The sequence below is a fragment of the Perognathus longimembris genome, chromosome 4 (assembly GCF_023159225.1).
Source record: "Perognathus longimembris pacificus isolate PPM17 chromosome 4, ASM2315922v1, whole genome shotgun sequence".
NCBI lineage: Eukaryota > Metazoa > Chordata > Mammalia > Rodentia > Heteromyidae > Perognathus > Perognathus longimembris.
In genome coordinates, this window is record NC_063164.1 from 64,859,262 (window position 1) to 64,881,431 (window position 22,170).

Consider the following 22,170-nt stretch of genomic DNA (forward strand, 5'->3'; position numbering starts at 1 on the left):
CCCGCGGGACGCGTATTGACTCTGGGGCTCGGGGCGGGATGGGTGGGCACCGGCCGGCTGGGCTCGCGGCGCGCCTCGGGGTCTAGGATTCCCGGGCTAGCGGAGGTGGGGCGCGGCGGGCCGGACGGGCGGAGGGAGGCTCGGAGGCGGGCGGTGGGTTTTATTGTTTCCTTCGCCCTCCTCCTCCACCTCCGCCTCCGCCCGCGCCCGGCCCCGGCGTCACTGGAAAGCCGCCCGAGCCTCCCGGCGGCGGGTTATTTATAGAGCGGGCTGCGCGCGCGTCACGGAGCCGGGCCTGGCTGACGGGCGGCTGACGCTCTTGGCCGCGGGGCCGAGTCCGCGGGGCTGCGCGCCGGGCGGCGGCGACAATGGGCTTCTGTGTGTGCAGCTGCGGCCGCCTCCTGAGGCTGGGGGAGGGGGGCGGGCAGCCACTGCCTGACCCCCCCCTCGCTCCTGGCCACGACCCCCCAAAAGGTAACCGGCCTCTTCCGCCCCCAGCCGAGCCCCGCGGACTCCCCTTTCCCGCCCCTTATCCTCTTTTATTTTCTCTGTAAGTTCCGCTGGCCCCTGCCTCTGCTTCCCCATTCCCGCGCTTCTCTCGCTAACCTTTCGCCCCCAATTTGAAAAGAGTGCGGTCTACCCGGCCAGGGGGCGACCACTTTGTGCGCCCCGAGGAGCGGGATTCGGTGACTGTGGGGCCGGGAGCGCCAGGCAGGTAACGTATTCTGGACCGAGAGTGGGGGGCGGGGAGGGGCTTTGTTTGGGGCTAAGGGAGGAGAGCCAGGGAGGGTGAGGACGCTGGGCAGCCCTTCCGGGTCTCCACTGCCCCCCAACTCCTCCGTCCTCTTCCTCGCGCGCTGGAAGCCAATCTGGTTGGGTAGCGCCTAAAGCGGAAAAAAACTTCTGTGTGACTGACTAGACCAGCCTTCTCCTGAGAGGTCCCCCAAATAGAGACTCCCCCTGGCCGCCCCTCTCCCTCCCACTGCTCCTCCCCAGACACTCCCTCCCCTCACTGCCACCCTTCCCCACCCAGGGGACCGATCATCCGCCCCCCTCTCCCCATCCCCCACCTTCCCGCCACCTCCTGGGGTTCTACCTCCGGTGGAAGACCCCGCCCGGCGAAAGGTGTGACTAGCAAGAATTTTAGGGATTTCCTGGGATGGGGAGACCCTGCTCTGAACCACCCCCATTCAGCTGTCGCGAGCTGGGAAAGTTTGCTCGGATGGCTCTGGCATGTGGCAGGGCAGGCAGGCAGAGGACTTGCTGTGCCTTCTAGGAAATTGCAATCGATTTGTACTGCACTTTCGCTAATTGGGAGTTCAAAATTAAACTTTAATAAAGCATTTGTGTCGTCTCGTCTAATTGTGAAAGCTTCCATTCGTCCTGGTAGATAGACTCTAAGTCTCAAGTTAATGGCGCTAAGCTAGATTTCCTCCCCCAAGTACAATTCCGTCAGCCGTCGTCGGCGCAGCTGGATTTCCGTAAGGTACAGATGTTGCTAATGGCAGCTTAAGCACGGATGGGCAGATAGCATACGGAATGCAACATGTTGCCATATGGTTCCTTTAGCCTTTCACCTCCAGGGATATCAATCACACATATTCTGGGAGGAACTTAATGACTCTCTGAACAGCAAAATGAATTACCTGGTACAATTTATATCCCTTGACCTGATACGTTGTAACAACAGGAAGATAGCATCTCACAATTTCTGTGGTATAAATTGAGTTACGGAGCTACAATTCAAATTCTATAACATCTATTTGTAGTTTGAGGGGCCCTGTCAAATCAGCCTGACTGTAAAAGCTGTTTCTACATTGCCTTCCTCCTACCCCTTCCTACAGCCAACATGCAAAATTGATGTTTAACAAAGCTGTTGTCTTGGACATTGCCAATCAACTGATTAATCGATGAGGTATGGAAAATGGAACCTGTCTTTCAGAGGTAGTTAATGAAAGTTAGTGATCTTTAGGAACACCATACTTTAAACGTAGAAAACCAAAAGATACCTAGAGAAAATAGTTTTTCTATGAGTTGTTTCAGTGTAACACCTAAGTCCACTAAAAAGATTAACTCTTCCTAAACTTTGGAAATGAGCTTAAGGAAAACAGTTCTAAGAAATATGAAATCTAGGAAACCTAAGCAGGACTTTCTCAGTAATTCAGTTTCTATACACCAAACCCATGCACTTACTGTGAATCTTAACCTGAGTCATGCCTGTGATGGTACTGGTAGTTTGTCCTCCCCCCCCCCCCCCAAGTTGTTGCTTGAGTCCTAGTGGAATGATCTAGGAATGTTTCCAAGTCTTATTTTTAAATATTCTGGCCTGTAATAAAATATTTCAGCTGATTCCCTCTAACCTCAGATTATAAACTGGACTGTATTACTGTAACTCTTAATCTTCATTCAACAATGCAGATCACATTGAAAGATAACAACTTACAGGCAAAAAAGTAAAATAACATTTTAAATCTGGTTTACTTGTACTCTATTAAAGGATATCTCAAAGCCAGAGTTAAAACACTACTTTTTTTTTAGCACCTTTAAAAATGAGTTTACATTAATGTACAGAGGGATATTTTTATTGTTATATTTCTACATGTTTACAATATGTTCCAATCAATCTCAGTTTTTCTCAAACTACTGTTTAAAAAGTTTTTCCCTCCAACAATATGTAAACCACATGTGAACAGATAGATTGTACACTGGAAAATGCATAGACATGAACATTCTAAAAATTGTATTTCCTTTTAGTCATACGTATTTAAATGCCTTAATGTTTTGAAGGTTTATGCATCATATTTTTTCAGAATGCTTTTGAAATGACAAGTTGTTCCTCTCTTCCCCCTTTTGTAATGGCAGATGATTTGTTACCTAGCACTCAAGTTCAGTTATATTGTAATTATCACAAGTACAATATTATGTGTATGTGTATAGCCAAAATTCTTATATAGAACAAATCAGAATATACCTAGGTTATGGCAAGCTCTTTCTAGGGTTGTTTTTGGTCATCCTTTAGGATTTGAGGCTTTATTGTGTTCTGCAGCACATACTGCATGAGTTTTAACCAAGATCAGGTGTGAGCCTGTCAATAATCTCTATGACTTCTGAATAGTCAGCCAGGATGTTTTCTAATCAGTCACACAGAACTTGCCTTATAAAGCTGTTATTGTCATGTGCAGATATTGCATCTTTTGTCAAGGCCAAAGTGTCCCTCTTTTTTTTTATTTTTTTATTAAAGTGTCCCTCTTCCAAAAGCCAACTCCAAAGTCCTGCTGTGCTTTATTTCAGAATTCAAGTCCATTAGTAAATCAGATTCCAGGTAGCACTGTTAGCTATTTCTTAAGTTGCATCACTGCATTTATTTCATAAGTGATTTCAGGCCCTTGTAGACATAAAGTATATATTTTAGTATTTGAAGTGGCAACACAGTCAAGACATGTATGTTACAACATGACTTTAAAAAAAGACAAGATTTAAAGGATGGATGTGCATTGTTGCTCAAAATTATGTGACTGGCTGCTAAAGAGAACCCCATAGGCAGAAAGTGCTAGAATTGTTTCTATGAAGGAATAACTCTGTTTTGAGAAAGCAACTCTACCTACTTCTTTCACTATTGGCCTTCCATATTGCTAATGAGAGAATTTGAATAAGAAAACTTTTGAAAGCATGTTTGTGTGGGTCGAGATTTTTTTTTTTAAACTAGTGTTTCTGTTGCTTGCTGGTTTAGGGCATCTATCTTGAGCTGTCATGTGAGTTCTGACTGAAAATGACAAAAGTAAACCCACTGAGAGATACATATATCTTCCCTCTTTAGTAATTTTAATTGTCTTAATCCTATCTGCTTTCTGATTTTTATTCACAAATCTGCCATTTTTTAAAATGGTGTTTTTCTCAAAGTAGCATGGAGCAAGTTATAGATGGGCATGAGGCCTCTAATAGATGGTTCTATTCAAGTAAATAGAGTCAAGGGGACCTATCAGGAAGGGCTAGGCCTATTGCACTTGCCTGTTTGTTTTCCAAATTCAAAACCCATGTTGTTGCAGTGAAAACTTGTTTCTCTCTTTTGTAAGCATTTCATTTATGAAAATTTTTAAAACTGTCAATCTGTAAATATTTAACCAGCCAAGCAGGAAACTGTCTTTTATTCTCAGCTATATGCATCTTTGTTTTATCTTGGTTAGTGTGATTGCCATGTAAATACTACATAAAATTTTGACTTTGGTTGTCCATACTTTTTGACTGAAGATTGACAGGGGCTCTTTAATTAATCTGTTCTCTTTCATATTCTGTATTCAGATATTGAAATACAGTATTTTTACACATTTATAAGATTGTGTTTGCATTTATTTAATTTATGTTTCTTTTTTTAAAGCATGTAGCCTTGAATGTTTGTTCTTTTTTTTTCCACATCATTACTCTGGTACTGCTTGATGTAACTTGATTAGCTCCCTCCCCAGTCATGATTGGTAATTAAAATAGGCATTAAAATTAGTCACTTAGCAATTTTGCTGTTCAATTGGCAATTAAATTACTTAATTGCAATTAAAGTCCTAATTTTAATTGGCAAAATGATAGATGTAGATTTAAGATAATATGTATAAATACTTTAATAAGTGTCTATATAAGGATTACTTAATTACTCAACTTCAAGTTTATGCTGTTAACTTTAGAACTTTTAAGTGAGCAATGAAATTTATATTACATCTATTCAAAGGATATGGTAATTAGATTTATTACTTATCACTATAAGGGTCCTTGCTATAAGTTACTTTTGTAGTGTTAAAATTGTAAGCTCTGTAATTATAAATTGTGATGAGGGAAAGGGCATACATGTCTTTGTTTTAATATGTCAGTACTTTATTTTAGTTTTTCCTTAGAAAGGCTTATCTACCAACTGGTTTCAGACAGAAAAATAAAAAATGCTTTTTTAATCATTAAAAGTAGAATAAAACTAACCTGTGATTTACATATGGAAACTGCAAAGTATTTAGATCTTATCTGTTTAAATGCTGTTATAATACTGTTAGTGTTATTTATGTTATTAGCTACTACTAGAATTTCAAGTATATTTGATATTAATGCATAGGTACTTATTTTCAGAACCTTTGAAATGTGTTTTAAGGCATGCTCTATTTTAATGTCTTCCATGATTATTGAAATTAGCAATAGAATCTAAAACTAAAGTTATTCTTCTTCACTTAATGAGTAAGAATTGTTACTTAAGCAGACATTAGTTATATTTTAAAGCAAATATTAGGTAATAGCCACTGTGAGTGAATAATTACAGAAAAGATGAAAGATTATTATGTAAAGTACTTTTTGAGTGGCATGAGGCTTTACCATATGTTCAGTTTTATAATTTTAATTTGTAAGTAGATACTTTCAGAAAAAAAGCGCTGTTTACTTCTGTACATCTTAACACATTTCTAGAGCTGAGATGTGAATCAAAGTAAGACTATTTTAAAGTCCATGCGTTAGACAGGTTTTAGTGGGAAAGAAAATGGACTGAGTAAAATCATAACTACCCCAAATTCGACTAACAAGGAGGGAATTGACTTGTCCTCTATGCATCCTATGGGAAGGGAATAAATGACTTTTAACTGTTAACAAGTTAATATTAACGGATTAATACCCTACCAATGCAAATGAAAATGCAAAAGCTGAACACCCACAAAGGAAATCAGTATTGAAATTTGTTTTGCATTTTGAGAAACAGATTTTAATTTTTAAGTGACAGCTTCTTTCTTCTAGCACTGCTATAACTCTGCCTGGATGGCAGTGACTGCTGTGAATGGAAGTTTATCCAAATGTAATTTAAGATGGATATTTTACTTTGATATTTACAGTAAGTTCCATTAAGCAATTTTAAATGAAATACCTTAAAGTTCTACTCCTAAGGCATCATAGGTGTGTACTATGCCTGTACTGTAAGGTCTAGTCTGAATTCATTTGAGGAGAATAGTGAAATAAATCCCTACAGGCCTCCTTCCCATGCATTAAAACAGAAAATCCTATGGGATTACATCCATGTTTGCCTTCTAAATTATACCAAAAGCTCAATTTTATTAAGTATAATCTGCTTAGCTATGCATAAAATAAAATACTTGGGTTTAGATGTGATGTGTGTATTGATTTTAATGAAAATACATTTTCTATACATGTGCCACTATGTTCTACTTAATATGTGTTAATATCATAAAAGACAGTATGGCTACATTACCTTCCTAAATGCTTTTTCAGGTCATACAATTGCACTTCCTTAATAGTAAGAACATATAATTTAGTAGAATTCCAAAGAGTAGCTCCTTATAGACTTTTGCTCCCACATAGTTTAAATTTTCAAGAAAATAGGCTTTTATTATGGGGATAACTTTACACATTTATACATGGCAATAATTCAGATACTGGGTCCTAAAAAAAGTATTTTCATTTTAATTGAGTGATAAAATACTTTATTTGAACTGTTTATGTATAAGAATGTAGAAGGCTTTCATTCATATAAATGCAGAATTTCAGTTTCTTTTAGCCTAAAGCATCATTTTAACGTTTCTCTGAAAGGTTGTTCGATTCTACATTTTGATTCCATTATATGTGTAATTAAACCTCTATGCACAAAAGCATTCTCTTATGTACGAGCAAATACACCCACAGGAATCCTCTTCTAAACTGTAATTTACTTAAACATGTAATCATAGGATTTTAAAACATGCTTTCATTTTTTCCAAACTATATGCCAATTCGAACTGCTTGATTATAAAATGAGGGATTTTATTACTCTCTTGATCCCCTCCCCCGCCCTCCCTGCCGTGACCTAACAGTAACTTAAACATAGGCAGGAGGAAATAAAGAAAATCTATTGTGAACCTAACCCCACAATTCGAACTGTTTCCCTTTCGGAGAAAATAGAAAAGAATAAGAGATTTGTCGTTGCTTATGACTCTCAGCAGAACATGAATATTTGGGCCTGCAACATTCTCTCCCTCAGCTTAGCCTAAATAGTAAATAGCTAATTTGTGTGTGTGTGTGTGTGTGTGTGTGTGCGCGCGCGCGTGCGTGTGCACGTGTGAGATCCACTGTGGAGTCAGGCCCCCTACTGACGGATCAGTCAATTACAGACTGGCAGTGTCCGGAGACTTGGACGCTTCTGAATCTAGTATGGTAAACAGCAGTCTGAGATGGAGAGTATGGCCCTTCCTTACACTTTCGTTTCGGTGTATGGGATCCATTATCTGAACCCTACCGCAAACTCCAACCCAAGAAGTAGCTCATGCAAGAACTAGTTTAAGCAAGTTCATTACTGTACACCCGGTGTGTTTTCCTAAGAAATAGTAACGCTTCCCAGAAACCAGAACAAGAGCGTGAAGAGCGGCAAAACATACAGATGGAAAGAAAAAAAAGTCCCCCCTTTTCTCTCATTTTATTGTTATGCGTAATAACTCCATTTCCACTGGCTGCTGTGAAAAATACCTTTGCCTATTGGATGCATTAAGACTTCAACAAAGGTTCTTAAGCAAGAAGCCACACTCGACAGGTTACTGTTAGAGAAGAAGGGAAAAAGTCACCACAATAGTCTCCTGGTTCCTTACTTTCAGAATTCTAGAACACTTTACATCTTTTTGGTAGGGGCATTTTCGGATTTTTCTCAGACTCCAGCCTAAATGGAATGCATGTTTAGTGGTGAAGATCGAGGCAGAGCCCTGTATCTACTCAGATGTGAACGCTTTTGTTTGCAGGCTTGGGGTTACAAACTTTAAGTTTTCTCAGCCTCTGCTTGCCTAGAACTGTATTAAAAAATAATATCTGCCACCCCAGTGTGGCCAAGCTTGAGTTTCCGACTGTCTGAAAATAGCAGCTGGGAACCTGGCCCACCGCGGGGATCAAGGGAAGCTCCCCCTGGCCGCGCCCAGCTCGCGCGCGGAAGGGGAAGGGAACCTGGGAGGGCGCCTCTGAGCTGGAGTTGCTGCTATTTTGGGACCAGCCCGGCCGGTGCGTCAATGCCTGCGCCCCTGCGTCACCGCCACCCCCACCCCCTTCCATCTCCACTGCTCTCCCAACTCTCACTTTTTCCCTTTCGTTCGCGTGGAATCGCTTCTGCCCACGGGGCGCTGACGCTACCGGGCTCAAACTAATAAACTCTTCTTCACCCTCCCCCTCCCGTCCGCCCCCTCCCCCGCTCACACACCCTCCCCCGCCACCACAACACCGCCCCCAACACACTTCCTGGTTCGATTTTCTTTTCCTCCAGCCCACTAGGGCACTGCTGGGCTGCGGCGGACGCAGCTGGCAGAGCCGCCGCAACCCCTGGGGGAAACTTAAGGTGGCCATAAAGGTTTCCCCGAGGCTGCGGCGTGGAAGAGCCCGCGGCTTCTCCGGGTAGTCGCTGGGCACCTAGTGGCGAAGCCTCTCCGGCCGAGGGGAGAGGGAGTGCAGGGTGTCTGGGAGCCGGCCCAGGAAGAAGTGCAGAGGGATAAGCAGCCCCGGAACCCGGAGACTTCTACGGTCCTTTTGACCCAGGCTGAGATCACCCAGTGGGGATCGAGCTGCAGAGGGGCCGGCAGCTTGGAAGTCAGCCACGTGGGAGGAGGAGGGACCGGTAGACCGCTCTCACCCGGCACAGGGGAAAGGGGGCCCCCCAGCCCTCCCTCCCAGTCTTTTCCAGCCGAGAGAGACGAGACAGAGACACACACAGAGAGAGAGAGAGAGAGAGAGAGAGAGAGAGAGAGAGAGAGAGAGAGAGAGAGAGAGAGAGAGAGAGACAGAGACAGAGACAGAGACAGAGAGAGACAGAGACAGAGAGAGACACAGAGAGAGACAGAGAGAGACAGAGAGAGAGACAGAGAGAGAGAGAGAGACTAGGTGACCTGTCCACCGTCCAGTTTCGGCCGGGGACTTGGAGGAAAGCTTGCCTGGCGGTGAAGCTTAGCGTTTCCTTCGCTAGGAAGGGCTTTGAGCCTCCGGCAGGGCTGGCAGATTGTCTGGTAAAGCGCAGTTTGCGGAGACTCGGAGGAGCGCGGAGCGGAGCCCGCTCCCGCAGCCCACCGGACCCTCTCCAGGAAGGGCAGGGGCGCGCACTTTATGTTCTGCCGAGACCTTTCCCCCCATGCTGGTCTCCTATTTTCCTCTTGATAGCAGCTGTGGGCTGTGATAGCCCTTGTGTAACAGAGGAAAGTCAGTTTATGTCCCCTGACTCGTGGAAGGGCTGGGGCTTGGCGGGCAATGGGAAGTACGCGGAGAAGGAGAGTTGGCCAGAGGTGGGACCGAGCACCTTTCTGCAGAAGGCGCACCTGTTGCCGGCGGGGTGATAGCATTGCCTGTGGGCGGAAAGCAGGCAGGCCCTCGCCGAATTCTGGAGTCCCGGAAGGGTTTGGCCACTGTCTACCCGATCCCCTTCCTCAGCCTTCTACGTGTCCTCTCTCGAGCGTGGGCACTGCGAGAAAAGAAGGGGAAAGAAAAAGACCCCATTGTAACATGGACAGTGTGTGTGTGGGGGCGGGGGGCGCAGAAAGACTGGGAAAAAAAAGAGAAGGGGGGGAGGGTGTGCATCGAGCTCCGGAAATCCCACTTAACTGCCGGAGTCCTCTGAGCATCTTGTGTTGTGGGACATCTGCATGCACTTCCGCTAAGACGCGCGCGCGTGCGTGTGTGTATGTGTGTGTGAAGAGGGTGGGTGGGTGATCTTAGGGCGCTGTTAGGCATACCCCATTCCCTGAGGCTCCTTGAGCGGGTTACCTGGCCCACGCCCTCCGTCCCTTCCGCTCTGGCTTTTGTTGCGTCCTCCACCCACCCCACGTGCGAGCGGCCGAGGGGCTCTGAGGGGTGGGGTGGGGAGGGGGAGAGATGAAGTGTAGCAGCCCCGCAGCCTTCGAGGACCTGGTTATGGAGAGGTCACACTTCTTTCGGAAAGAAAAAAAAAAAAAAGCACCTAAGCCAGCTACCAAGGTGAACCCAGAACGGTTCCCACCTTAAAATCAGCCCTGCTCGTGACGTCAGGTCGGAAATATACCAAAGCGAGCGGCGGCCAGGAGTCCGGGGAGCGCGGCGGCGCGGCGATTGGGCGGCGGGCCGCTGACGCGCGCTGACGCGCACACTTTAGGTGCATGTTGGCAGCGGCAGCGCGAGCCACATAAACAAAGGCACATTGGCGGCCAGGGCCAGTACGCCCGACGGCTCAGCGCGCGGCTCCGCGGTCCTTCCAGCCTGCCCAGCCGACCGCCTCTCTCCGCTCCTACTCGGCTCTCGGAGACGCAGCTCCCTAACACCAGGGCTAGCCCACCCCTTCCCCGGACCCTGGCACACGGGCTCCCGGAGGAAAGAGCACTTCGGCAGAGTTGAATGAATGAAGAGAGACGCGGAGAACTCCTAAGTGAGTAGGTGCAGCTTGTGCAGCTGGCGTTCTTTTTTATTCTCCTTTTCGCATGTCTCTTTTTTCCACCCATGGGGAACAGCTTCTCTTGAAGTGGGCGCCAGAGGCTCGGAGCGCGAGTGGGACTGGGGAATGGGGAGTGGGCGCGCGCAGTTATGACCCGGTGCATTTGATGGAACTCCAGTTTTGGCGTTGTGGGGGAGTTGGCTCCCAACAGAGCTTTCCAGGCTTCTCATTGGTAGACGTGGAAAGGAGATTCTGTAGTTAGGCAAGCTGTGTACTTGTCCGCGGAAATGTGCGCAAAGTTTGCTCTCGTGCGGAATTGATTGTGGCCTGTAGGTACCGAGATTCCAAGTCCGAACTATCCGAGGGAAGCTGTTGGTAAAACGACAGAGAGAAAGTTTCTTCAGTTTATGCGTTGTTTGGGAACTGTGTCTCCTTGGCTGACCAGCATGCCGATGTGTCCCCGGGTATTGTTGAGTAAGGGTGGTGGTGTAGTGTCCTGTTACTAAGTTGACTGAGATTTCTGGTTTTGACATATGCTGTCCGTGAGTGGTGTGTGTGTGTGTGTGTGTGTGTGTGTGTGTGTGTGTGTGTGTGTGTATGAGAGAGAAAGAAAATATGAATACGTAAAGACTACAGTTATGAAACTGTGAAAGTACTAGGGAGCTAATATTCAGCACCAGCACTGGCGTATTTCCAAAGGTTGTGGGGGAGGGGGATGTCAAGTCTTCTTTCTAATTTTCTCTGCTTAACCTTCTCCTCCCTCCCCCTCCTTTTGAAGAAAGAATATGGGAGAAGGGAGAGAAGGAGTAGATGTCTGGCTTTATCATTAGCAATAAGATTGCCTATGCTGGAGAATTCCTTCCAAGTGAGAACAACTGAGAAATTTCTAAGACACAAGAATGCCTTGTTCTTTCAAATTGACATTGTGACCAGCGTTATAGAGAAGGTGTTCAACTTGCTGGGTTGGAAAGCACTTTTAATACTGGTGGCAATACTGTACAAGCAGTTTTCCCCTTCCTCAACAATTGACCTAAGATGCTTCTGGAAAAGTAGAAACCCTTTCACTAGCCCTTGGCAATTAAAGATGTTGAAAGCTCAGTTTTCTGGAGAAGAGAGCACCAACTCACCAGCATCTTCAGTCTCAGTGTGGTGTCAAAAAGCAATTAAGAAACCCAGGTTCTTCCACTCTAATTGGCTTCTTGGTTGTCCAGGCCTTACTAACATTGTGTGTGTGTGTGTGTGTGTGTAGGCGTGTGTGTGTGTGTGAGTGTAACTGTGTTCTCAATTTATGCTCTTGACTTCTGCTAACTTTCTTCTCCTTTCCCAAAAGAAAAGTCCATTTGACACAAGGGGAAAAACTGTTGAGAAGGTTTCAGTGTTATACTTTCTCTTAAGCTCCAGTTTTCACATTCACATCCAACATAAACTAAAGTAGAAAAGACTACCCCCACCCCACGCTTCACCAACATTCTACCAAAGGAGCCAACTTCTTACATCCTAAGTGTTAAATAAGTTCATGAAATATCTTTGATACTTGATGCCTTCTCTAGAGAAATTTGCATGACAGTGGATGATTTTGTCCGTTGTATCTAAGCTATGTCTTTTCACACTTCTTAACTGCTGCGCACTCATTTCCAACACGACAGTCAAAAGGCCTGCCCAGCCAAATTCCTGTCAGAAAGACACCCTGAAACTTCCTCTGTCTGTATTTCAGGGAGGAGATCTAACTCGCTGGACTCCCCACAGCTTTTCTTTAAAAAAATCTTGGAAACTTTGTCCTTCACTGAATTACGACACTGTCCACCTTAAATTTCCTCGAAAACGCCAGTAACTCGGCTGAAGGTTAGTGAACTTTCTTTCCTTCATTCATTACCTAACCCGGGTTCCCTAAATATCAAGACAGGGGCAGCATGATCCACCCAGGCCAACCCGGTGACTTAAAGGTTGCAGGACAATGTTCTTATTGTGCAATTCAACTTCATTTCTAGATTGCCGTTTCTCCAAAGCTTTCTGGTCCCCGAGCTTCAGTCTAGAAGAGGCTCATCAAAGGGGAACTGATTGTAAAACGGTGGGGGTGGGGTTACCGGGGGCTGTAGACCCTCTATAGCTTTCAAGCTCTGGGTCATTATCTGATCAGACATTTCAGGAATCAGTCATTGTACCAGTTGCTCCGCAGCTTCCTACCACTCGCCCTTCCTGTCGCGCCCTTACCCTCTCCGTGACCGCCACGGGCTGCCGGTGTAGCCCCAGGTGTACCCGAGCCCGGGAGAAAGTGTTCAGTTGACCAGGCTGAGTGTATATCACCCTGTTTCATTTCCAGCCATGCCTTGTGTTCAGGCGCAATATGGGTCCTCGCCTCAAGGAGCCAGCCCCGCTTCTCAGAGCTACAGTTACCACTCTTCGGGAGAATACAGCTCCGATTTCTTAACTCCAGAGTTTGTCAAGTTTAGCATGGACCTCACCAACACTGAAATCACTGCCACCACTTCTCTCCCCAGCTTCAGTACCTTTATGGACAACTACAGCACAGGCTACGACGTCAAGCCACCTTGCTTGTACCAAATGCCCCTGTCCGGACAGCAGTCCTCCATTAAGGTAGAAGATATTCAGATGCACAACTACCAGCAACACAGCCACCTGCCCCCTCAGTCCGAGGAGATGATGCCGCACTCCGGGTCCGTTTACTACAAGCCCTCCTCACCCCCGACACCCACCACCCCAGGCTTCCAGGTGCAGCACAGCCCCATGTGGGATGACCCAGGCTCTCTTCACAACTTCCACCAGAACTACGTGGCCACTACGCACATGATCGAGCAGAGGAAAACGCCGGTTTCCCGCCTCTCGCTCTTCTCCTTTAAGCAGTCGCCCCCGGGCACTCCTGTGTCTAGCTGCCAGATGCGCTTCGACGGGCCCCTGCACGTGCCCATGAACCCAGAACCCGCGGGCAGCCACCACGTCGTGGATGGGCAGACTTTTGCTGTGCCCAACCCCATTCGCAAGCCCGCGTCCATGGGCTTCCCGGGTCTGCAGATCGGGCATGCATCGCAGCTGCTCGACACGCAGGTGCCCTCTCCGCCTTCTCGGGGCTCCCCTTCCAACGAGGGGCTGTGTGCCGTGTGCGGAGACAATGCAGCCTGCCAGCACTACGGTGTGCGCACTTGTGAAGGCTGCAAAGGTTTCTTTAAGGTGAGCACTGGTGAGAGCAGAGGTGGCAGGTAGGGGACCCTCCACCCCCACCCCGCTCCAACCTCAGCGCCCTGCACCCTGGAGCCACCAATTGCCTATGAGCCCGCAGCCCAGCCTCAGCTCGCCTCCGACTGCCCAAGTCTCCCGGGTCAGCCTAGGGTGTCCTGCAGTCTCCTACGGGCTTCCGAGGGGGCATGGGGTGTCTGAACAGAAAAATCAGGAGGACTGGGAGACGGGAGGTCGCATTCCCCCAGTAGCTAGTCGACTGGGCGGCCCCCGCCCAAAGTTGTTGGAGCTAGAGTTGGAAGAGGGTGATTTGCATGTGCTAGGAGCTGTCTTCCCTGCTCAGATTGAAATTGGTTAGGACAGAGAACCGTGTCTGAGCTAACCAAGTGGAACAGAATTCCCTATGGTCAAATTAAGTGATCTCTTTATTTCGCCATCCTGATTGAATAATCTTATCATTTTAAATAGAGAAGGTCTCCAAGGAATGTAAATAATATGAATGCCCACGGATTTGTATTTACTGAGCGTCTCCTTCTCCTTCTCTTGGCATATAAAACACAGCAAGGAGCGGCAAGGTTAGCTCAAATGTTAACGCTATCAATTTTCTTCTGTTAAATGCCCTGGGGGAGGAAAAAGAAAAGAAATAGAAAGCAAAGGAAAAGGAAAAAAATTAAAAAAGAGAATTGTGTGTTTGTGTATGTTTGTGGGGAGGGGAGTGTAGATTCAAGCCATCCAGAAATTGTTTCTAGGTCTAGTCCGGGATGCTGGACTTTTAAGGAAGAAAATAATTTTTTTGGCCTACATTGTCTCCTTTTGCAGCGCACCGTGCAAAAGAACGCGAAATATGTGTGCTTAGCAAATAAAAACTGCCCAGTGGATAAGCGGCGCCGGAATCGTTGTCAGTACTGCCGATTTCAGAAGTGCCTGGCTGTTGGGATGGTCAAAGAAGGTAGGTTGGGACAAGCCATTGGTTCCTCCATAGTCTTCTCCCTGAAAAACCCACTGGCTATTTGTGCCCCAAACCTACTTTCTCAGAGACCGGAGTTCTTCGGGTCTCCCATCCGGGTCGGGTCTCCCACAGCTATTTGGGCGACCTCCTCGCCGACCTCCCCCCTATCTTCAGAAAGCCGACCAGGCCCTGGTCGCCTTTAACTATATGACCCAGCTGGAGGAAGACATAAAATAACCCCCATCTTTAAGGCTTCTCTTCAGTAAAGGCTTTTCGAGCAAAAGGGCTCCCAGAGCCGCCCGCCAGCCCCGGCGCCCCACGGCAGCGACCTTCCCGGGGGAGGAACCCAGGCGGCAGCTGGACCCCCGGCTCCTGGGAGCCGTGCTAACTGGCCTGTTCCCTTTGCAGTGGTTCGCACGGACAGTTTAAAAGGCCGGAGAGGTCGTTTACCCTCGAAACCGAAGAGCCCACAGGACCCCTCTCCCCCCTCTCCCCCGGTGAGTCTGATCAGTGCCCTCGTCAGAGCCCATGTCGACTCCAACCCGGCTATGACCAGCCTGGACTATTCCAGGGTAAGAAGCTGGTGGTGGGGGTATCATGTGGAGAAACCAAGAGATGGGCAGGATCCCCTCCCCGCACCCAGCACCAACACCTAGGCCCAAGGAGTACAGGAGGCGAGCCAGGTTCTATGCCTCACAGCTCTGGACTCAGACAGGCAGTGTAAGCTCCAAGTTTAGACCCTGGGGCAGGGCTGATGAAGGAGAAGGGACATGCCAGAGTAGTAGATAGAATCTCTGGGAACATATGCCAATGTCTCAAAAAAAGAAAGAAAGAAAGGAAGAAACCAGGGGCTGAGCAAAATCCTCTCTTGCCCAACTTTGTTCCCAAACCTCCACAGAGAAATTATGGTCCTTATATTCCTGCCACTGTGCAGGTAAAGTCTGTGGGACCCTGCCTGGGGCCAGGGAATGAAAAGAGAGGCGGGTAAGGAATGGCGACATGGGTTGTGGATCAAGTGGTCAAATTTCTCTTTTACTCCAGCTGTGAAAAAAAAATGTGCAGGCTTTAATTGGAGGAAGTATGTTGGGCAAACCTAGAAGCGACTGCAATATTATTAAGATTTGCGAAGGCCACCTCAGTACAAGATCCACTCTGGGACTAGCTTGAATACTAACGTGCCAATTGTTTTGCGGAGATAAGAGTGAACGTTTCCCAGGGCTGGATGGCATAGTATTTAGTCTGTATGGAAATGGTAATTTACATATTTAAAGCAGCGACCTCATAGCACCATCCCTAATTGAATTAATTGCCCCGGAACATCTAATTTCCTTACTGGTCAGAGAGAGGTTTAATTGTTATAAAAACCTGGCTCCCCTACTAGAAACGGGGTTAGCAATTTCACGGGTTATATATTTTAGAGAACCTCATTAAGTGCTTTTTAAAATGAAATTCCAGTTCCAGGCGAACCCTGACTATCAGATGAGTGGAGATGACACCCAGCATATACAGCAATTCTATGATCTCCTGACTGGCTCCATGGAGATCATCAGGGGCTGGGCAGAGAAGATCCCTGGCTTTGCTGATCTGCCCAAAGCTGACCAAGACCTGCTTTTTGAATCAGCTTTCTTAGAACTGTTTGTCCTGCGATTAGCGTACAGGTAATAAGGGAAGGAAGCAATTCTGGGAGGGTGGGGAAGGTATTAAGAAAGTCAAGGAAGGGAGAAGGCAGCGGTGTGTGTGTGTGTGTGTGTGTGTGTGTGTGTGTGTGTGTGTGTGTTGGGGGGACCTGCAAAAAAAAAAGTAAAAAGGGAGAAGAGAAGGAATGTATGTCCAGAAGCATTGGGTGAATGGAATGCAGGTGGGATAGGGTGTTCTTGATTGTTATGAAATTAAACCCTTTCAAGGTCCACTGGTCTACATTTTATTAACTCTTCAGTAATTAGGTGCCTCTTAAATCCCTCATTTATTGCTCTTCAAGTAATTAGTTGTTTAGCTTCTCTCTCTCTCTTTCTCTCCCCTCTCTCTTTGGTATTAATTGCAGGTCCAACCCAGTGGAGGGTAAACTCATCTTTTGCAATGGGGTGGTCTTGCACAGGTTGCAATGCGTGCGTGGCTTTGGGGAATGGATTGATTCCATTGTTGAATTCTCCTCCAACTTGCAGAATATGAACATCGACATTTCTGCCTTCTCCTGCATTGCTGCCCTGGCTATGGTGACAGGTCAGTACTAGAGGTGCAGGGCTCTTCCCTTCCAGGACTGCCCAGGGGATTGGTTCTGGCTTTCCCGGGTCATACATCTTCCTTGATCTTGTCAGTTCGCTAATGCTTTGTGCATTTTTCTTTTGTTTCTGATTATGTTTTCTGCAGAGAGACATGGGCTCAAGGAACCCAAGAGAGTGGAAGAACTGCAAAACAAAATTGTAAATTGTCTCAAAGACCATGTGACTTTCAATAACGGGGGCTTGAACCGTCCCAACTATCTGTCCAAACTGTTGGGGAAGCTTCCAGAACTCCGTACCCTTTGCACACAGGGGCTACAGCGCATTTTCTACCTGAAACTGGAAGACTTGGTACCACCTCCAGCAATAATTGACAAACTTTTCCTGGACACTTTACCTTTCTAAGATCTTCTCCCATGCACTTCAAAGGAACTGGAAAGAAATCTAAAAAATGGTCCGGGGGGGGGGCTAGTCACATGGGCAGAGATAGCCCCCCAGAGCTGTCTCAGCCTGTTGTTTCCTCTTTCTGTAAAATCCCCAGACCCCTGTTCCCTAAAGAAAACAAGCAAGCAAGCAAGCAAACAAACAAACAAACAAAAACTATTGCTATTTCCTAACCTGCAGGCAGAATCTGAAAGGGCATTTTGGCTCCGGGGAATCCTGGATTTAGAACATGGACTACACACAATACAGTGGTATAAACTTTTTATTATCAGTTAAAAATCAAGTTTATTGTTCAAAAGAAAGGTTGCTAATGTATGATGGGAAATGTCTGGCCATGCTTGGTTGTTGCAGTTGACAAATGTAACATATGCACACATACACATACATATACACAGTCTTAAGGGGACTTACAAGTATTGCCCTTAACAAGACTTCAAAGTTTTCTGCTGTACAGAAAGCTGTAATATATAGTAAAACTAAATGTTGCGTGGGTGGCATGAGTTGAAGAAGGCAAAGGCTTGTAAATTTACCCAATGCAGTTTGGCTTTTTAAATTATTTTGTGCCTATTTATGAATAAATATTACAAATTCTAAAAAAATAAGTGTTTGCAAAAAATAAATAACTAAATAAAAAGGGACAAGCATGTTGATTCTAGGCTGAAAATGTTATAGGCACTTGCTACTTCAGTAATGTCTATATTATATAAATAGTATTTCAGACACTATGTAGTCTGTTAGATTTTATAAAGATTGGTAGTTACCTGAGCTTAAACATTTTCTCAATTGTAAAATAGGTGGGCACAAGTATTAACACATCAGAAAATCCTGAGAAAAGGGACACATAGTGTTTGTAACACCGTCCAACATTCCTTGTTTGTAAGTGTTGTATGTATCGTTGATGTTGATAAAAGAAAGTTTATATCTTGATTATTTTGTTGTCTAAGCTAAACAGAACTTGCATGCAGCAGCTTTCGACTGTTTCCAGAGTGCTTATAATATACATAACTCCCTGGAAATTACTGAGCACTTTGAATTTTGTTGTTGTTTTTTAATGTCTAAAATTGTCAGTTAATATATTATTTTATGTTTGAATAAGAATTTTAATATTGCCATATCCTGTAGTATTTTTCTTTGTATATTTCTAGTATGGCATATGACATGAGTCACTGCCTTTTTTTCTATGGTGTTTGACAGTTAGAGATGCTGATTTTTTCCCCCCGATAAATTCTTTCTCTAAGAAAGACAATTTTAATGTTTACAACAATAAACCATGTAAATCAACAGAACCTTGTCTTCTTCCTGGGTCAGGATAAATATGACTAACAACAATAGAGTCGGAGATTGATTTGGGATAAGTCACTTATGTGACATTTCAGTTTCAAACTGACAACTTAGATCTCTTCTAACTAAAGGAAGAGAGAGAACTGATTATTTAGAGCATTCAGTAGAGATTTTTTCCCCTTTAAGTAGAGTATTCCAGTCTAGCAACCTACATTTCTCAGAGTCAACTTAGGGTATCTCATTCTTGGAATTTTGTAAGTGTAGTTTACAGAAGACAAGCTTAAGAGACCAAAAAGCTTTTGAACTTCTACAAGTGAGAAATCATGTTAAGGTGTCTTGGGCAGCATTTTGGAAGTATTTCTTTTAAATCTCAAAAGAAAGTCAACTCAGATTTGAAAAGTCTTGTATTTTATCTCTAACTTCCCAATTCCTCTGCATATAATTGGGAAGTCCTGGAAGAAGAGAGAAGTGATTCAGGTCACTTGAGCCTTGGGTCCTCTTTGACATAGAATTCAGTAGAGACACTTACTAAAACTTATCTTTTTCTACAATGAATAGTGATGAAGTATATTTTGCAGAGTTAGAAATAAAATGTCTACCTTTATACATTTGTGAGACAAACTGTCTCTGTCAGACACTGCATATGGTATAAGCAAGTTATCAAAACAGGGCCTCTAACCAGAACTAACATTCAGCAAAGAAGGAAATTGGTAACTGTTGACTTGTAGAGTTGGGCTAAGGAGCTGAACTTCCTCTTAGCCACTTTATGGGTAGGCAAGCTTAGCCTTAGGCCAGCCGAGTCCAGGACGATCTCATTTGCTGACCCTGTTGAATTACCGATGGCCTTTGGGTCACTGGAATTTACAAAGAGCATTATTGTTTTTAAAATGCGAATTAGAACAGTAAATTGCCAGGAGAGTTTTCAGATTGTTAGTTTTCCTTTGCTTCCTTTTCTTTTAAAAATAATTGTTTTTGAGGGTAGGCAAAAAAAAAAAAAAAAAAGACAAAGTGGGTCTCCGAGGTACTTGTGGTAGTGGTGGTGATGATGACCATGACAATGCTGATGATTATAATTTTACCAGACATGTTTTTCTCTGGGAAACTGAAGGGAAAGAGAGTGTATAAGAACTAATAACGAAATGTTCAATTTACTGGATTTCTTGAAAAGATGCGGCTAGTTGTTTCATTTTATTTTCACATCTCATACTCTACCAAAGTCACAAACTAATAAGGAGAAAGAGAAAGCTCTGTAGAAATGCTGGGAGTCTGCAGGGCGGTCAATATCATATCCAGGCATCTGTAGCCCAGGAAATCAGTATATTCGGACACTTAGAACTGAACTCTGATACTAGTTACCCCTCAGGGAAGCAGGGGTGCTTCACCTGAGGCCCCAGTGCACCTCTGGAGAATTTAAGGTGAGAATATGGAGGCATGGTGTGGTACCACGCTTTCAAGTGGCAAGCACCTGCGACTTCCAGTTGTGACGTTTTTCAGGTGGCAGATTCCCATGCTATTTCAACTCCCAGCGGCTGTCTGCACGGGAGTTGGTGAGAGGTATAGATAAAGATCCTCACTGGCAGCTTTCCTGTATCTTTACAGGTTCTTGAGGCTGAGGGCTTTCCTTCTCAGTCCTTCTAAAAGTAAAGCCCAGGAAAACATGCAGACACCCTACAGTGTCTAAGCCAGACATTGAATGGAACTTCTTTAGAAAGATTAAAACTTTATAAAGGGAAATCCATGTCACACTTTTCTCCCTATAGCATTTTGAGCTTCAATAATGGGAAATGTGTTGTTTCAGGCACAGCCGTAGATGGTTCCGAATTTATGGTGTTGCCCCTTAACTCAAAGCACCAGTGTGCTAGGCTCTTTGCTCTAATCCTCTCTGCCATCTGGGTGACACTGGCCACTTTGGGTGGCCTATAGAACTTTCTGGGACAGTCCATGGTTGGGGAAAAACAGTGTGTATGTTGTGTGTGTGTGTGAGAGAGAGAGAGAGAGACAGACAGACAGACAAGACACACACAGAAAGAGAGAATGAATGAGAGAATGAAAATGAATAAGAATATTATGTCTGGATTCTATAGAAGAGATACACAGTGTCCAGCATCCAGCAGAGACAGTGGCACCACATGCAAAGATCATGAAAGAGAGAGACAGAGACAGAGAGAGAGAGACAGAGACAGAGAGACAGTGTGTGTGTGTGTGTGTGTGTGTGTGTGTGTATGTGGTGTTTCTGCTTTTGTGCCCAACTCTGTCTCTAGTCTTGAGTATCTTCTCCCCTAAAAATACTCCTTACAAATTTACTAGCTACTAGTGCTTTGAGTGGCAGTCCCTCAACAAAGACAAAAGTCATTCTTGCCAATTTAAGAATGTCTGTCTGATGCAGGTTCAATTTCACAGCCTCTGCCATTTCTTGGCTTGCCAATGTCAGTCACTGCTAATATCCAGTTATCTATCGAATTATGTTTTACATCTAGGCTTCCTCGGTGAAGAAATAAATCGAAGATACAAACAGATCTGCGAAGGGAAACGTTTTGTTTTATTTCTTCGTAATATTTTGATCTCAGACCTCTCCTGTAAAGGATATATTTGCATGTCGCCAGGCCCTATTCGGAGCCCAGCACATCCAGCCGTGGGATGCGCAGAGCATCCGATTTCGCGCCACCAGCTCCACCTTATTCCTTTTTTTTTTTTTCTGCCACGCGGCAGCGCCGCGGAGTTGCCTGAGAACTTAAAAGCTGAGAGGGTCTCTCCGGTCCCGCTTAGCCTACCTCGGTGGGAGAAAAGCCAGTCTCCAGTCGATTGCTTATGAAAGCGCAGCAAAATAAAAAAGGAAACAGGTTCCCACGATAAAGCGGAAGAGAGGGTGCCTAGGCTCAAAGGATTTTTAGAGCTTTATATTTTTCAGTATTACTGAAATAGCTGAATAGAGATCCAGAAAAAGTCCAAAGGCAGCTGTAAGAATTAGTGATCCCCTATACACCTGCCCACACAGCCCGGTACCTGAGCGCGCTGGAGACTTTTTGAATAAAAGCAATCAAAACTTTTCCAGCACTCCAAAGACAGGGTGTTGACTTAGTTTTGTGGTTCACCGAGTAGGTACGCTGTTGGGAGTCCCAACCGGCTTCTAGTGCCTCCCCCCCCCCCAATCAGCCATGGCTCTGAAAATAAGGAGCAGCTAGCTGCCACGTGCTCTGCAGAGATTCGGCCTTAGGTGGGTGAATTTGAATTCCAACCTGCGCAATCACGCTTCGCAGTGATGGGCTCAAGTCGCTACTTGCTGACTTTATTGATTAAAAACAAAAAAAATGAATTCCAAATAGGTCATCATTTTAATAGCTCATTTTAAATAATAAAACTAGGACTTGAAAATCCGCTTTTTTACTTTTTTAATTTGAATAGAAACTCCAATGGGGGTGTTGATGGCTAGGCATTTATGATGGTTAAGCTGTCTGGAGTAATTTTCTCTCGGTATGGCATGTTTCCTGAGCACGACGGGGAGCATACTGAAGTCACGAAGACTTTATTCCAAGTTTGTGCATTTCCTTAGGAAAAGTCGGGTCAGAGGGCTCTTCTGGGAGCGGCGGGTGCGCTGGGAAGCAGAGCTCCATCTTAGTTTGGAGAGTCGGGAGGTAGGTGGCACGCCTGGTCCCCAGCCACCACGAGAGCGGAGGCCCGGGGAGAACTGAGAGCCGGGCACTGGCGGCTCACTG

General features: G+C 45.4%; 1 protein-coding gene across 8 annotated transcripts; it reads left to right on the forward strand.

Annotated features, from left to right (window-relative positions):
- The first annotated feature begins 309 nt into the window (after positions 1-309).
- On the forward strand, positions 310-17,330 carry Nr4a2 (nuclear receptor subfamily 4 group A member 2). 8 transcript variants are annotated; one of them, XM_048345447.1, is made up of 8 exons: positions 310-474; positions 12,087-12,214; positions 12,693-13,558; positions 14,384-14,513; positions 14,922-15,085; positions 15,969-16,171; positions 16,555-16,733; positions 16,881-17,330. In XM_048345447.1, exons 3-8 carry the CDS (start codon positions 12,695-12,697, stop codon positions 17,135-17,137), a joined length of 1,797 nt encoding a protein of 598 aa, XP_048201404.1. In that variant the 5' UTR covers positions 310-474; positions 12,087-12,214; positions 12,693-12,694; the 3' UTR covers positions 17,138-17,330. The 8 variants fall into 8 exon arrangements, 7 of the variants coding, with proteins under 7 accessions (XP_048201404.1, XP_048201403.1, XP_048201402.1 ...); XM_048345446.1 differs by lacking the exon at positions 310-474 and adding an exon at positions 9,888-10,370; XM_048345445.1 differs by lacking the exon at positions 310-474 and adding an exon at positions 9,888-10,366.
- The last annotated feature ends 4,840 nt before the right edge of the window (positions 17,331-22,170 follow it).

Excerpts from the sequence above, each read along its gene's own strand:
- Nr4a2 (XM_048345444.1), top strand. The coding sequence starts at position 10,336 with ATGAATGAAGAGAGACGCGGAGAACTCCTAA. Across the intron at positions 13,559-14,383 it reads GCTGCAAAGGTTTCTTTAAG|CGCACCGTGCAAAAGAACGC; the intron begins GTGAGCACTGGT and ends CTCCTTTTGCAG. Across the intron at positions 16,172-16,554 it reads GTCCTGCGATTAGCGTACAG|GTCCAACCCAGTGGAGGGTA; the intron begins GTAATAAGGGAA and ends TATTAATTGCAG.